The following is a 13137-nucleotide window of genomic DNA, read 5'->3' as shown; positions in this document are numbered from 1 at the left end:
AATATCAGAGTCAATTCATCATTACTGAAAATGATATCTAGCTTTACACAAACAAAAGTCTTTACGAAGCCTACATGCTAATCCACCCACCAACACACACGCACGCAGATATACACAGACATCATCTCATGTAGCAATATGAGATGTTTTTCCCATGTCCAACTGGGCCCAATAAAGTACTGAGGGTGACCCTAACCACTTGCAGCCCATTGAACCAGAAGAGTCTTTTGCTGAACATGACATACAGCAACAGGCTGAGCAAAAAATTCATCATACCTAGCACAAATCCAGCCCACTGCCTTAATGCTGGAGTGCAAACAAGCACACCTTCCTGAAATTTCCAGGGAAGTAGGAGAGTGCCTTCAGAGATCACCAAGAAGCACTCCGTTTATAAGCCTTCATTCTAAACACCTTCGTATCCCATAATCAACTACATACCAATGGAGTATTTTGAACAAATCTTCCTTATAAGTTATCCTAACGGCACACCATCCCAATACCGCAGATGCCTTATTCATGGGGGAGAAAATTGTTGCCCCACCCCTTGCAAATCCGAGAGGGAAAAGGATCTGGAAGGGGCTGAATTGCTTTGCCACCTTCCTGAAATACTTTGGTAATTCTGCTCCTCTGTGTCAACTAGGCCCTTTGTGGTACTCATAGCCACAGCCAAAGCTAATGTGTATCTGCTATTGTGAAGTGGTTTCTTGGATATTCCAGTGGCACCATTTCGCAGTGGATGAAGCCTGGGTCGGTCGAGGCTGCCATTGCAAGCTAAAACATTCTTACGTTTTCTAGCATATGGATTCTCAGGTTTTGCAAGATCTTTCACCGAAGCAACGTCTGCTAAACAGCTGAATGAACGTGACTTGCCAGAGAAGAATTTTGATAAACCTTTCCTGTGCAGTTAGCAGACAAAAGACTATCAGATCCAAAACATTGGCTAGCGTCTTGCAATATATCATTTTTGAAACAGGTCGTCTTCACCTCTTTCTTGAGCTAATTAAAATTTTTAACATTTAAAGGAGCTGTCTATTCAGCTAATAGATACTTGTAGTATAGGAAATTTTGCACTTTCTAACTCTGCACAGCCGGAAACCCCGACATACATATACAAGCAAAGACATGTAAGCATCTGTATACATACTTATGTACACATGCGTGTGGGCACAAATCTTGAACTAGTGACAACCAATAAATTTTTTTGGCATAGAGCATGGAAAGCAACCCTAGGTATCATATCCCTCCTGCTGCTGACTACATACCTTTTCATGGCCATCATAGTGCATCCACACATACTGCAGGAGAGTAAAATATACACAAGGTAGCCATCCTGCATAATCGACCCTTGGAGGTCCTCACTTGCCAAATGCAGCTATGCAGACCAGCCTAAAGAAGACTGCTTGCTGAAAGAGTAGATTAAGTTACGCTGTTCATGTGCATACATCTATTATTTCTAGTAGAAAATAGGGCACATGATGTGTGTGGACCCATTCGCTGCCACCAATACTGTTTGGGTAGTATTCCATATAAAATTGAGTCATAAATGATAAATTGCAATAAGCTGCCCTGCGTGGTACGTTTCTGGGCATATCCCACACAAACGTGCACATTATATACCTTTGTAAGACTAGAATATATCCAATCATACAAATTTAAAGTTTTTGTTGTTCTAAGTCCAAAAATCTACACACACGTGCACATTAAACCATTTGTATGAGACCATGAATTCTTGCGATTAGGTGCGGCTTCCTCTACAACCTACACTCCCTACCTAGTCCAAGCGTTGTCTTGTTTTCCATTGCAAATTCTACTCGTGCATTCATGATGACATGCCAAATGTGCTCGCTGGAATATGAGGGTCAATGCCCCACCTGCGTGCGCCAAATGAGGACAAATATGCATGACACCTGCAAGATATAGGGCATGATGGCTGCCACATGGGCAGAAGTCGAGGTAGCATGCTAATATGGGCAGATCTGAGGTTCTGTAGGCTGCCACGAGGGCAGTGTGGGAAGCAAGTTTGCTGCCATGCGAGGCAGCAAGGTGGGCTGCATGAAGGATGCACCTAAGGGCTTCCCATGTGGCCAGTAGATCCACCATGGATTTGGCTGCCAGATAGGCAGCCTATGCGGCCCAGCTAAGAGGACTAGCTGGCTTACGTTTGGGGCACAAAAACGAGAGCCAAAAAGGGCTTCTATAGGGGCCCAGAAGGGCCTGAAGAAGACCCAACCCACCTGGGACTGGGGAAGTAGGAGGGTCTGATGTCAGCGTATTGAATCAGACGGGCTTGGCCAGGTCAGCCAACTGTCATGGAATTGCATTTCTTACAAGAAATACAGAGAGCTATTTTATTATCTGGTCAAAGAGAATTGACTTTGTTGAACTAGAGAAAATTTATATTTTATTATTTGCATTTGTTTATGTGCAAAGTGGGGACGCCCACAAAAGACTAGGATTAGTCCAAAGTACAAGGATGCATGCATTGGCTAAACTCTAACAGTGGAATCTGTTGAAATTGTGTTATTGGTGACAGGAGCTTGGTGTGCTGAATTTTAAGGGGAAAACCTTACTACACTGAGTGACAAGCTTTAAAGAGAAGCGATCGCAAAGATTTTGGGCACGCACTTTTAAGGAAAAGCCTATGCAAATCTCTAGTATTTTGGGGGGAAAGTCAAAAGGCATGGCCGGCCACTTAATCTATAAATTTCAGAGCTTTCATGCTCTCTTGTACAATTCTAATTCTTTCAGTCTTCTGTGAGCTAACTTGGTATACCAAGTCTTATAAAAACCTTCTTTTTTTTGAAGTACCAAGGAGTGAGCCTCCAGACTTTCGTCAAAGATAAAGAAAGTGATCCAAAAGTTTGAAATGAGTCCCTAGGATAAAGAAAATTTTCAATTTCTTGAGTCTTTTAAGGATTGTTTCTTAGAGTCTATTCTAGGCGAGTTACTACGCGCCCAAAGGATCACACCATCGATCTTGTACCAGGGAGTGAGCCTCCAAACCGGCCATATTATAGAGTGAGTGCAGCCCAGAATGAAGAGATTATGAATCAGGTACAAGAATTACTTTCTAAACGACTCATTAGACTACACCATTCTGTTCACTTCTGCTGATCGTTCAAAAGGCAATGGATCATTTCGAATGTGTGTGGACTACATAGCTCTTAACAAAATGACCATCAAAAATCGTTTTCCCATCCCTCGCATTGATGATGTGCTAAATAGGCTGAAAGGAGCCTCAGTATCCAGTAAAATAGTGTTGGAAATAGGAGGATAGAATCTCTCACACCTCTCTCCGATCTCAGCTCATACAACACTCAGAAACCTCTTGATAGATGATCACACATTTACTATGAAACCTTGCTGGAACAGCACATGAGAGAGAGAGAGAGAGAGAACTCAGACTATATTCTTCCAGACTGTGGGATAAACAAGCTCTAGATGAGCACAAGGTAGGCAGCAAGGGTGCTGTCCAAAACCGCTGAGTATCTCAGAGAACAACTCCCTCAAAGAACGCTGCCCGTGGGTAGAAGCTTCAGTCTAGTGGATGAGGTAATGCAAGAGTGAAGTGCTCTTTATATAGGCCCTGTTCAGGGCTCATTAGAACGCTGCCCATGGGTAGAGTCTTCAGCCTAGTGGATGAGGGAATGGAGGAGTGAGCTGCTCTTTATATAGGCCCTGTTCAGGGCTCATAAAACCGACCAGTAGGGGGTTGGTCCCCCTGACTGCATGGCCGACATGTAGGGGCGCCCTTTTCTAGGCAATGGGGCGCCCTTTTCTAGGCATTGGGTCGGCCATTTTGCCCGACCAGCAGCTGACCAGAGCGACTTGGCCTGGCCTATAAATAGGCCCTCAAACAGGGCTCTTGGTCTGCACTTGGCAGGCCACAATCCTGCCCTGCATACCTCTTCATCCCCCCATTATCTCCTGCCCCCTTGTCCCCTCATCATAGATGGGGACAGTGATATTCTAACACCCCCTCTCAATGACACAACAGTGGGCCAATCCTCATGCGTCGAATGCTAGATTTGCTCCCTGGGGAGTGCTTTTGTGAAGACGTCTGAGATGTCGTCGGCGGTTGGACAGTACATCAGCTCCATGATATCATCAATGATGTGCTCTTGTACAAAGTGGTAGTGGGCTTCGATATGCTTTGTCCGTGCATGGAAAACGGGGCTATCCGAGACCAGGCTGATCTTATTCAGGGACTCAGACAGGAGATCTCACAGCTCCGACAGGAGGTCACTGCTATACGCAGAGTCCCAGGGAGCACCTGGTTGTGGAGGCACAGATTGCGAGCATGCAATCTGCCATCGAGGAGACGTCCAGATGGGTCGACGTAGCCAAACCGGAATCTACAAGGGTAACCGTTTCGGCTACCCTCCTGGAGCAGCAGCAGAGAGCCAATAAGGCTCTCAACATCAAAGTACGTGGAATCCCACGCACTGAGAGCAGATGCGACGGCCTTCGTGACCATTACTCTAGGAACGACTGAGCACAAGATTGAGAGAGCATGGTGGGTAGGGAGGGACCCCAACCGAGAGCAGCCCCTTATCATACGGTTCCATGACGATTAGGCACGACTTTCGGCTTTACGTCGTAGGTCAACCTTACGAGACCAGCCAACGATCTCCATGGATGAGGACCTCACTCCACTACAGGTTAAGGAGAGGCGCTTCCTGTTGCAGCGGGATCAAGCCCACAAGGAGGGGAAGTGGGCAGTAGTATGAGATGGACGACTCCTTACAGGCCCCCGTCGGCCACACACATCCCCTCCCACATAGGGAGTGGGGTCTATGAGACTCAAATATCCGAGAGTCTATCTTGCACCATCTGGAGCTGTAATGATGCCTTATGGTCAAAACCAGGGAGCTTCTCGGGATCCAATACAAGTCACGACATAGTCTTTTATACAGAGACACGTCTAAACCCAGAGTGCCCACTACCAATAGTCAGCAAGTATACATGGGAGTCTGCCTACAGAGATGAGACGAGGGATACAGGAGGGGTTCGAGAATCAAGAGGAGTCGCAGTCCTTTACAGATCCACACTTTTGGGGGCCATCTCAGTGGAGCAGAGAGATGCACATTTGAATTTGGATTCGGCACATGGACAACCGGGATCTGTTTATTGTTGTTTGCTACTTCCCTCCTGAGACCTCCCACTTTGCCAGAGATATTCAAGGTGAGGATAAGACATCTCCATTTGCTGCTCTTTATCAGTCCATTGTTGACTTCTCTAGCTGCGGAGAAGTCCTCCTAGTTGGGGACTTCAACACGAGGAATGGCCCTCGTCGGGCACCACTCCTGGACTTCCGGGATGATTCCACTCTACTGCCAGACATTGACCTTGAGGAGGCAAGTATGCTACGAGTTTGGGCTGACAGACGAGAACCGTTCACATCTTATGGACGGGCCCTATTAGAACTCGGCAAGATGCAAGATCTCATCATTTATAATGGTCTTAACAGATGGCCCCCCTCAGGTGGTTTCATGTGTTTTCCACATGGGAGAGGCTCTACATTGTGGGATCCCCTACCTTCACATCTCGCAACACTGACTTACCCGTAGCACCTCTCCCTCCAGGGGCTGATCATACCTATCTTTTCTTTAGCATTTCCACTCCCCGTCGCGCAGCAGTTCTCACCTCGTTGAGTTCACTCCACCTACCATGATATACGCTTTGATCGTGATCACTCACCTACTTACTCTAGCCGTCTATATATACTTCTCACCTACATTGACTTCATACCCCTACTAGAGGATCGTGCTGCCCTAGTCACCTGCTCACTAAACGAGGCTACTCTTCATGCTTTCCCCCACACCACCCGCCCACCACCCCCTGGAACCGTACCCTGTAACAGCTGGTACGATGATGAGTGTAAGGCGTTACGCTGTCAGCTCAGATTCGAAACCAAAAACAATCTTCCAAGCAAACCAGAGACGCTACGCAAGTACCGCCGACTGGTACGCAGAAAGAAACTAGACTTTGTTCACCGAAACGAGGAGACACTACCGAAAATTCTATTCAGTAACAACTCTAAGGACTTTTGGCGGAGATTTCTAGAGCAACGGTCCCCCTCACCACTCATTGACACTCAGGTGTGGTTTGATTATGCACGCACACTCTATGATATCCCAAATCAGCCAATCCCTAACCTCACATATGCCATGCCCCACATCTTGCACCCTCTTCACTAGGAGGGGATAAAGGATGCCGCAATGAAACTTCATAATGGCCGAGCGAAGGGACTATGCACTAAATTCATTGCATATGGGATTAACCTCCTAGGCTCGATCTTAGCAAAGCTATTTAATGAAGCTGTTTGTTTGGGATTTCCACGCACCTGGACCATTAACACTATCTCACCCATTCACAAGGCAAGGGATCCCATGAGCCCGAAGTACTACAGGACCATTATGATCATCAGTACTTGATTCAGAGGTCAGCAGATTTGCGGAGGATCCACGACTTATAGCAGCACGATAGGCCGGATTCCGACGTGATCATGGGACCATGGACCACATTCTCACATTCAGATGTATCATCGAGGAGGCAAGGGCACGAAAGAAGAGGGTTTATTGTTGCTATGTGAATTTCCGCAAGGCATTTGACACGGTTCCGAGAGCTCGTCTCATACGTCCCCTACAAGATTTGGGTTACGGCCAGGAGATCATTTAGGCTGTCATGGCACTTTATGAGAGTTCCAGGCAGAGTCTGGGCAGGATCTGAGTGGACAGACAAGATCATGAGCACTATTGGGGTCAAACAAGGGTGTCCATTATCACCTACTCTGTTTGGCCTATACATTAACGAGCTTGAGACAGTGATGCAACACGGGGAGGTGGGTTGCTCTCTTGCGGACACGCTGATCTGGATATTGCTTTACGCACATGACGTGGCTCTCTTGTCTTCCTCGGCAGAGGGGCTCCAGAGACACCTTGACACACTACGGTCCTTTTGTGAGTCTCATGATTTGAAGGTCAACCTAGGTAAAACCAAGGTTATGATCTTCAATACATCTCGAGCCATCATGCGCCAGGAGCATTTGATAGGTCACCTGTTGAGGTAGTTTCATCATACACTTATCTTGGGATCGTCTTTTTCGGACCCATCTTCACTATGAGACCCGCGATGCATGCACGCTTGAGCAGAGGATATGCTTCATTGGCTAGACTAGAGAGGCAATGCTTCCGCTCTCACTTTCATGATCCGCGACCAAAGGGTTGCTTTTTGACTCCTTGGTCCGTCTAGCGGGGATGTATGGCAGTCCATGCTGGGGGCCAGACTCGTCGGATACAAAGTGGGCCAAGGTGGAGCAGCTACAGGTTCTCATGTTATCACGGATGATCCGTGGTAAGCCATCCATTCCTCACCAGATCATTCGGGCGGAGTTTGGGTCACCCCCATTACAGCTAGATGCTGCATTTCAAGTCATCACGTATCTGTACCGAGTCAGGGAGTATAAGGATTACACCTCTGGGCGTAGCAAGCTACCATGGCTAGCACTGTCCTCTTCTATGGCACTTGCAACAGGAGGAGACCAGAGGTGCTGGTATGCACGCACAGAGAGATGGTTTGAGGGACTGGGGCTCCACATGGACAGACTACCCCCATTCCAGTACAACATGGATGCTCCGTTTTCTCCCCTCCTATCACACGAGGTCAACCAGGTTATCCGTAAGGATCTATTACAGCTACACACGAGGTCAACCAAGTCAACCAGGTTATCCGTAAGGATTTATTACAGCTACACACATTCCGGACCTGGTTGGGCCCGAATCATCTTCCAGTGAAGCTGGGCTTATACAGAGATCACTTCTTACATATCACAGTGGGGTTTCATTGACCCAGCAAAGCAACACTTATGTCATCATCAGTGCCCAAGCATAAGCAGCTATACTAGGTTTCTAAAGACCCGCGGAGTCTCTTGGTATACCCAGTGATTACTAAAATACATCAAATAAACAAAAGAGAAAGAAATAAAGAAATAAAGAAGTGCCTGCCGCGTCAACTTTCTTGCAAGACTATGGCCCGGTTAGATGCTCAACACTGAGATGCATTCTTGCGTGAAGGATGCAACCCTCTCACTTAGCTTCTACGGGATCTAGTCAACGCTCGAGACGCTGTTTTTTATGACAAATAGGCCTCTGTTGCTTCGTTTCAAGTCATTACTCTCGACCAAGTAAAGGCATAGCGCAACAATTGATCAAGCAAGGGACAACGCCTAATAGATGCAAATTCCTATTCTGGACCCAGCTTGAGCGATATCGTTCATTCATCTACACTGCCTGTGCAGCTAATTGCTAAACTCCATAACACATTGACCACCCGATTTATACACTTTGCTAATCGATGCATGTAACTTGCGAGTTTGCAGCGGAGCCTCTTGAGCACCAATCTATGGTCTCGACTCTTCGCCCCCTTAGTGACATAGAATTGTACGTGGCCATCCAGTTCGGGTCTTGGGTACAGAGTACAACTCGGATTTCCAAAACAAAGCCCAATTCAAACAGACTAGCACTAACACAAATGATTCCAACGACGCTTTCTCACTAGCTTGAGGTGATTGTGCATAAGCATGTGTACCTAACTCCAGTCTTTGGATCATCACTACGCTATCACACAGGCGAATTCACTCCATTAGCCTCTTGAACCGCCACCACCATAAAAGGTGTTGAAGCTGTCTCTGATACCAATGAAACCTCATTCAAGCAACTTCACCCTCTGTTTCTCCTACGCTGCGCTCAATTATTACATGCTGGCTACACATTTCAGCACTCTCTCTCTCACACACCTTCTCTCACAATCTCTCTATTTCCAGCACTAGGGCCCAGGACAACAATCGTGCTAAATCCTCCCAAAGGCCTTTATTGATTGAGAAAAACTGAGTGCAAAAATTCAGCGCACAGGCTACTCTCACAAAATGTGAGTAATTTCAAATTATAATGGAGATGTAGTCTCCATAGTTGGCAACATGCCAGTGTCGCAATCATAGACTAGATCTGGAGCCTTCGTAGCACTTGCTCACACGAACAATTTCCTGTTTGCTTGCTAAGCTCTGTAATGCTTGGGTTTCCAACCCCTCTTGGTACCTGCAACGATTAATTAAATGCACATAGCCATAGCACCCATTAGTCGTAAGCACTTTTGCATGCAAAGTAAATTCTAGACTAATCCTAGTCTCTGTAGGCATTCCCACCAAGCAAACATGTGCACATACACAATTAATTCTCTCGTTGATCGGAATACCTGGTTTACCGAAGTCAACCCTCCTTGGCTGATGCCAAGTCTCGTTAACCGAAGTCCACACTTTCTGACCATAGTCAGCTCTATGGTTCTCTGGTAAAATGCACTTTACCCTCTTGGCGTAAGCCAAATCTCCCTGACTGAAGTCAAGCTTACGTAAACAAAGTTAAGTATCTTTGCCCGACGTCAATACTTTGACCAATTAGAGAACTCCTTGACCTTACGAACTCTTCAACGATGATCCAATAAAAGGTTCAACTGGAACTTTGACGTGGAGTATTTACAATTTGGTGACAACTACCACAAAATTGTCCAAGAACTCTCTAACGTGTGATTCATCATGGTGTGCAAAACGTAGCTGGAACATTGTGAGGCCCAACAACATGACCACTTAGTCTTTCACAACTCAGTCCTTTGGTGATATTAAATGCAGAACCAAAAATGGTTTTCCCACATACACAACCCCGTTCAAAAAGGGAAGGGAAACAACAGGTGTTTAGGCAAGGGTTGCCTTTTTAGAAAGCATAAGCTAATCTTTGCCTAGCTCAAGCCAATTCTGGTCACCAAGATACCCTATACATCTGGTGACTCGCTGGCCTATTCATCAATTGGCAAGCCCAGCCCACGTGTTCTAAAGCCCTGCCTGATCATTAACCCTATCTGGTGATTGCAATCTTGCTGAAGATCGTCATATTCTCCTTGCTGGCCAGAACTTCTTCAGCTGCTCAAAATTCTGTTCCAGCACCATCTGTGCCTGCTCAAACGCCAACTTAAACCAAGTAGACCGAGAAAAAGAGAGCAAGGAATCAGCCCAAGAAGAAGACATAACTTCCAATTCCTTTGGACTGCCAGCTCCATAGCTGCAAATTCTACTCCATCTACAAAACATGCAGTGTATATCCTTTTGATGTCTCAAGCAACCCAGCTGCAAATCCTGCATGATGTACAAAACAGGCATTGCATATACTCCTGATGCCACGCCTATTGTTTTCATGGCTTTAAATCAATCTACCTTCAGCTCTAGAAAGACCAAACCAGCACTTTCCAGAGAAAGTCTCCATTAAAAGCCTTAGAAAAACTCCCTACGTTTGGAGTGGCACTCAATGCTAGTCCCAGACACAATGCAGCCAAAGGTCAGCAGTCACCTAGAGCATAATAAAGCAATTACTACTTCCACCAAACCTCATGCCTCTCCATACAATACAAGACTGCTCTCTGTGAAATATGATAAGGAAACCAGGACAACAGATCAGACGCACATGGTGTAAGACAGCTTTGGCCACCACAACTGGATTCTCTTGCGTTTGCCATTTAATTACTCAGCTTAGAGAAACACACACTTCAGATGGAGGTTGGTTATGCAAGCGAACAACAATCGTAGAAATAATTGACAAAATAGCTCGCAGGAGGAACGTCAATGGAAAAAACATGTAAGGGAGCGTGTTTCTTAAAGCACATATGCAGTCACGAAAAACGATGTGTCAACTTAATATATACCTAGATGAATCCAGGAACATTCCCAAACTCATCCTCTAAAAACACAACATAGTGCAGTTTCAATCTCACGAGAGTCACTCTTAAGATTGAAAACCATAAACTCCATCACGCATAGTAGGGACTAGCTACTATGACATCCCCACTGACGTCATCAGCGCCCAACAGTGGGTGTAGACCATTGTATAAAAGTATGCTCTCACACATACAAATCCACACCCACACATACTTGAGCATCCATTTATACAAAGTCTTCGTACTAACTTTCTGTCAGCACTCCGGAGGTGAAGGGCAAACTCAGCCATGACGAAGGCTAGCACTAAAGGAGAAGGCTAATCAAAAAGTAGTCCAAATCTCTTCATTCAAGCTACAACTGCTTGTGAAGTCTAAACGATTTCATTTTAGTCTCTCCCAAACGAGCAATGTGTCAACTTAAGTTTGTCAAATTGCAGACTCACTAATTGCACACAAAAACATAATTTGTCACTTACCTAGGAGGAAAATGAGCTCCAGAAGAACTCAAGCGATCCAAAGGTCCATTGTAAGAGCTCTGTGCCTCTGTATCACCTGTTGCAACCTCGGACACATCGCACGAGGATGAGGGACTACCGCCTGGCGCATCACTCATACAAGAGGAAGAGGAGGTTGATATGGTATCCGATTCAAAAACATCTTTCACCACAGTGCTATTCTCCCATGGTCTGTCCTCAGAGACAACATCAAGTCGAGAACGATTATAAGAATTCCAAAAAATTTCAGGGGAGCGACCGAGCCTATGATTGTCATCAGGGAAAACAGTATTCTCAGTTGCAAAGAGGCCATTTATCAATCTGGCAGAAGTGGATAATGTGCGGCCTTGCTCTCCTTGATCGGTCAACGCCTTCGATGCGATCCCATTGCTCAAAGACGTAGTCTCATGTAAGCATCTGCTTTCTTCGGAAGAGTCGTCTGCGGCCGAATGAGCCCGCGTGCTCAAAGATAGAGCAGAGAAGCCTCGCATAACGGTGTCCTGTTGCGGAAGCATCCTATAATTGGACCCCTCTGTAACACAGTTGTTGGTCTGAGCTCCAACTTTGTATCCGACCGTTGGCCCTGAAGCCACTTCCCAGCTTTGATAGGCGACTGACATTTTTCACTGGCGCACGGATCGACAATACGCACAAAATTGCAAGGTCCCGTAACCATCTACCGAGTGGCGGAGCCTTTGGCCAACCGCTTCAGCTCTCGTGGTAAAGAGAGTTGAAAGAATGGATTCAGAAGATTAGAACTCAATTGGAACGGTAACCTAAGTTCAAGTTTCCGATATCGCTCGAGTTCTAAGCGTCTCCACATCACCAGCGTTGTCATAGGGCTAAAAAACACGCATCTGCTCAAAAGAAGAAGCGATTCAGCAAAGAGACAGGCGCGCAAAGCAAAAAGGAAGGGAAAGGTTGTGGGAAAAACAAGAAATTGCAGGAAGAGAGAGGAAGACGTGCCTGCGGGGAGGGGAGGAGGGGGAGGGTAGAAGAACCCGAGGAGGAGAGCGAGCAGAAGGGGGGAAGATCATTCGCGAGGAAGACAAGGGGTGTTAGGGATGGAGCTTGAGGGGAGGCTGGGTATGGCGATCCAAGAAAGAAATGAACGAAAAGAAATAAGGGATGAGGAAGAAGAAGAAGAAAGCCACGTACAATTCACAACCAGATAAGGCCATTTTCCTTTTTCTCTTTACTTTTATTCTCCCAGCCGGTCGCTTCACCGGTTCTAGCCCGTTTCCCACCGCCACGTCACTTGCCCTTATCCACGCCCTTCCCACCTCACCTTCACGTGGCCTTCCCCCTCCCCCCTTGGACTCTTCTCCTTTGGCCCTACCTCATCACTCATCACTCTAGCGCTTGGTTTTGGATCTCCCCTTCACAATGCTCTTGTTGACCTTCCGCCAGTCGGTAGTAGTATTTCTTTGCACTTTCAGCTTGCACCTGACGACACCTTCACGACCCTTGCCCGACATGCTCTGCGCACCATGGGCAGCCCCGGTCCTCACATTCGACAACCTTGGATACAATATGTTGGTGATGTGCACCTCCCTCCTCATCGACGTTTTGTGTATAGGATATCCAAGCTTGTTGTTGCAATGCACATTTCCAAATGGGGGGTGAGTAGCAACAAACAATAGCGTAAGGCAGTGGCAAACGTTCCACGTTTTTTTTGTGAAAAGAAATGCAATCACTGCCAATTTTCGCTTTCAGCAACAGCCCTTCTTGACCAAAGCGGCAAGGGGAGGCGAATGCCTATTCACAATTCTACACGAACAATCCCATAATGTGGTGCCTTCACTGTCAGAACAATGAGTTGATCAATGATCTAAGGTGACAATGTTGGTTATCTTTCCCACTCACGCAAAGACTTTTAAGAAGC

General features: G+C 46.4%; 1 protein-coding gene across 1 annotated transcript; it reads right to left on the bottom strand.

The window, feature by feature from the left end:
* Positions 1-12422, bottom strand: LOC147904234 (uncharacterized). Its single transcript, XM_087385430.1, has 3 exons — positions 12219-12422; positions 11235-12109; positions 1-896 (listed from the first exon to the last, which is right to left on the bottom strand). The coding sequence occupies exons 2-3, from the start codon at positions 11870-11872 to the stop codon at positions 515-517; spliced, it is 1020 nt and encodes a 339-aa protein (XP_087241556.1). The 5' UTR covers positions 11873-12109; positions 12219-12422; the 3' UTR covers positions 1-514.
* Positions 12423-13137: the final 715 nt, after the last annotated feature.

Source organism: Dipteris shenzhenensis, chromosome 2 (genome assembly GCF_047967505.1).
Source record: "Dipteris shenzhenensis isolate YYH24624 ecotype China chromosome 2, Dip_SZ_1.0, whole genome shotgun sequence".
Lineage (NCBI taxonomy): Eukaryota > Viridiplantae > Streptophyta > Polypodiopsida > Gleicheniales > Dipteridaceae > Dipteris > Dipteris shenzhenensis.
This window is presented reverse-complemented; position numbering and strand designations above follow the sequence as displayed.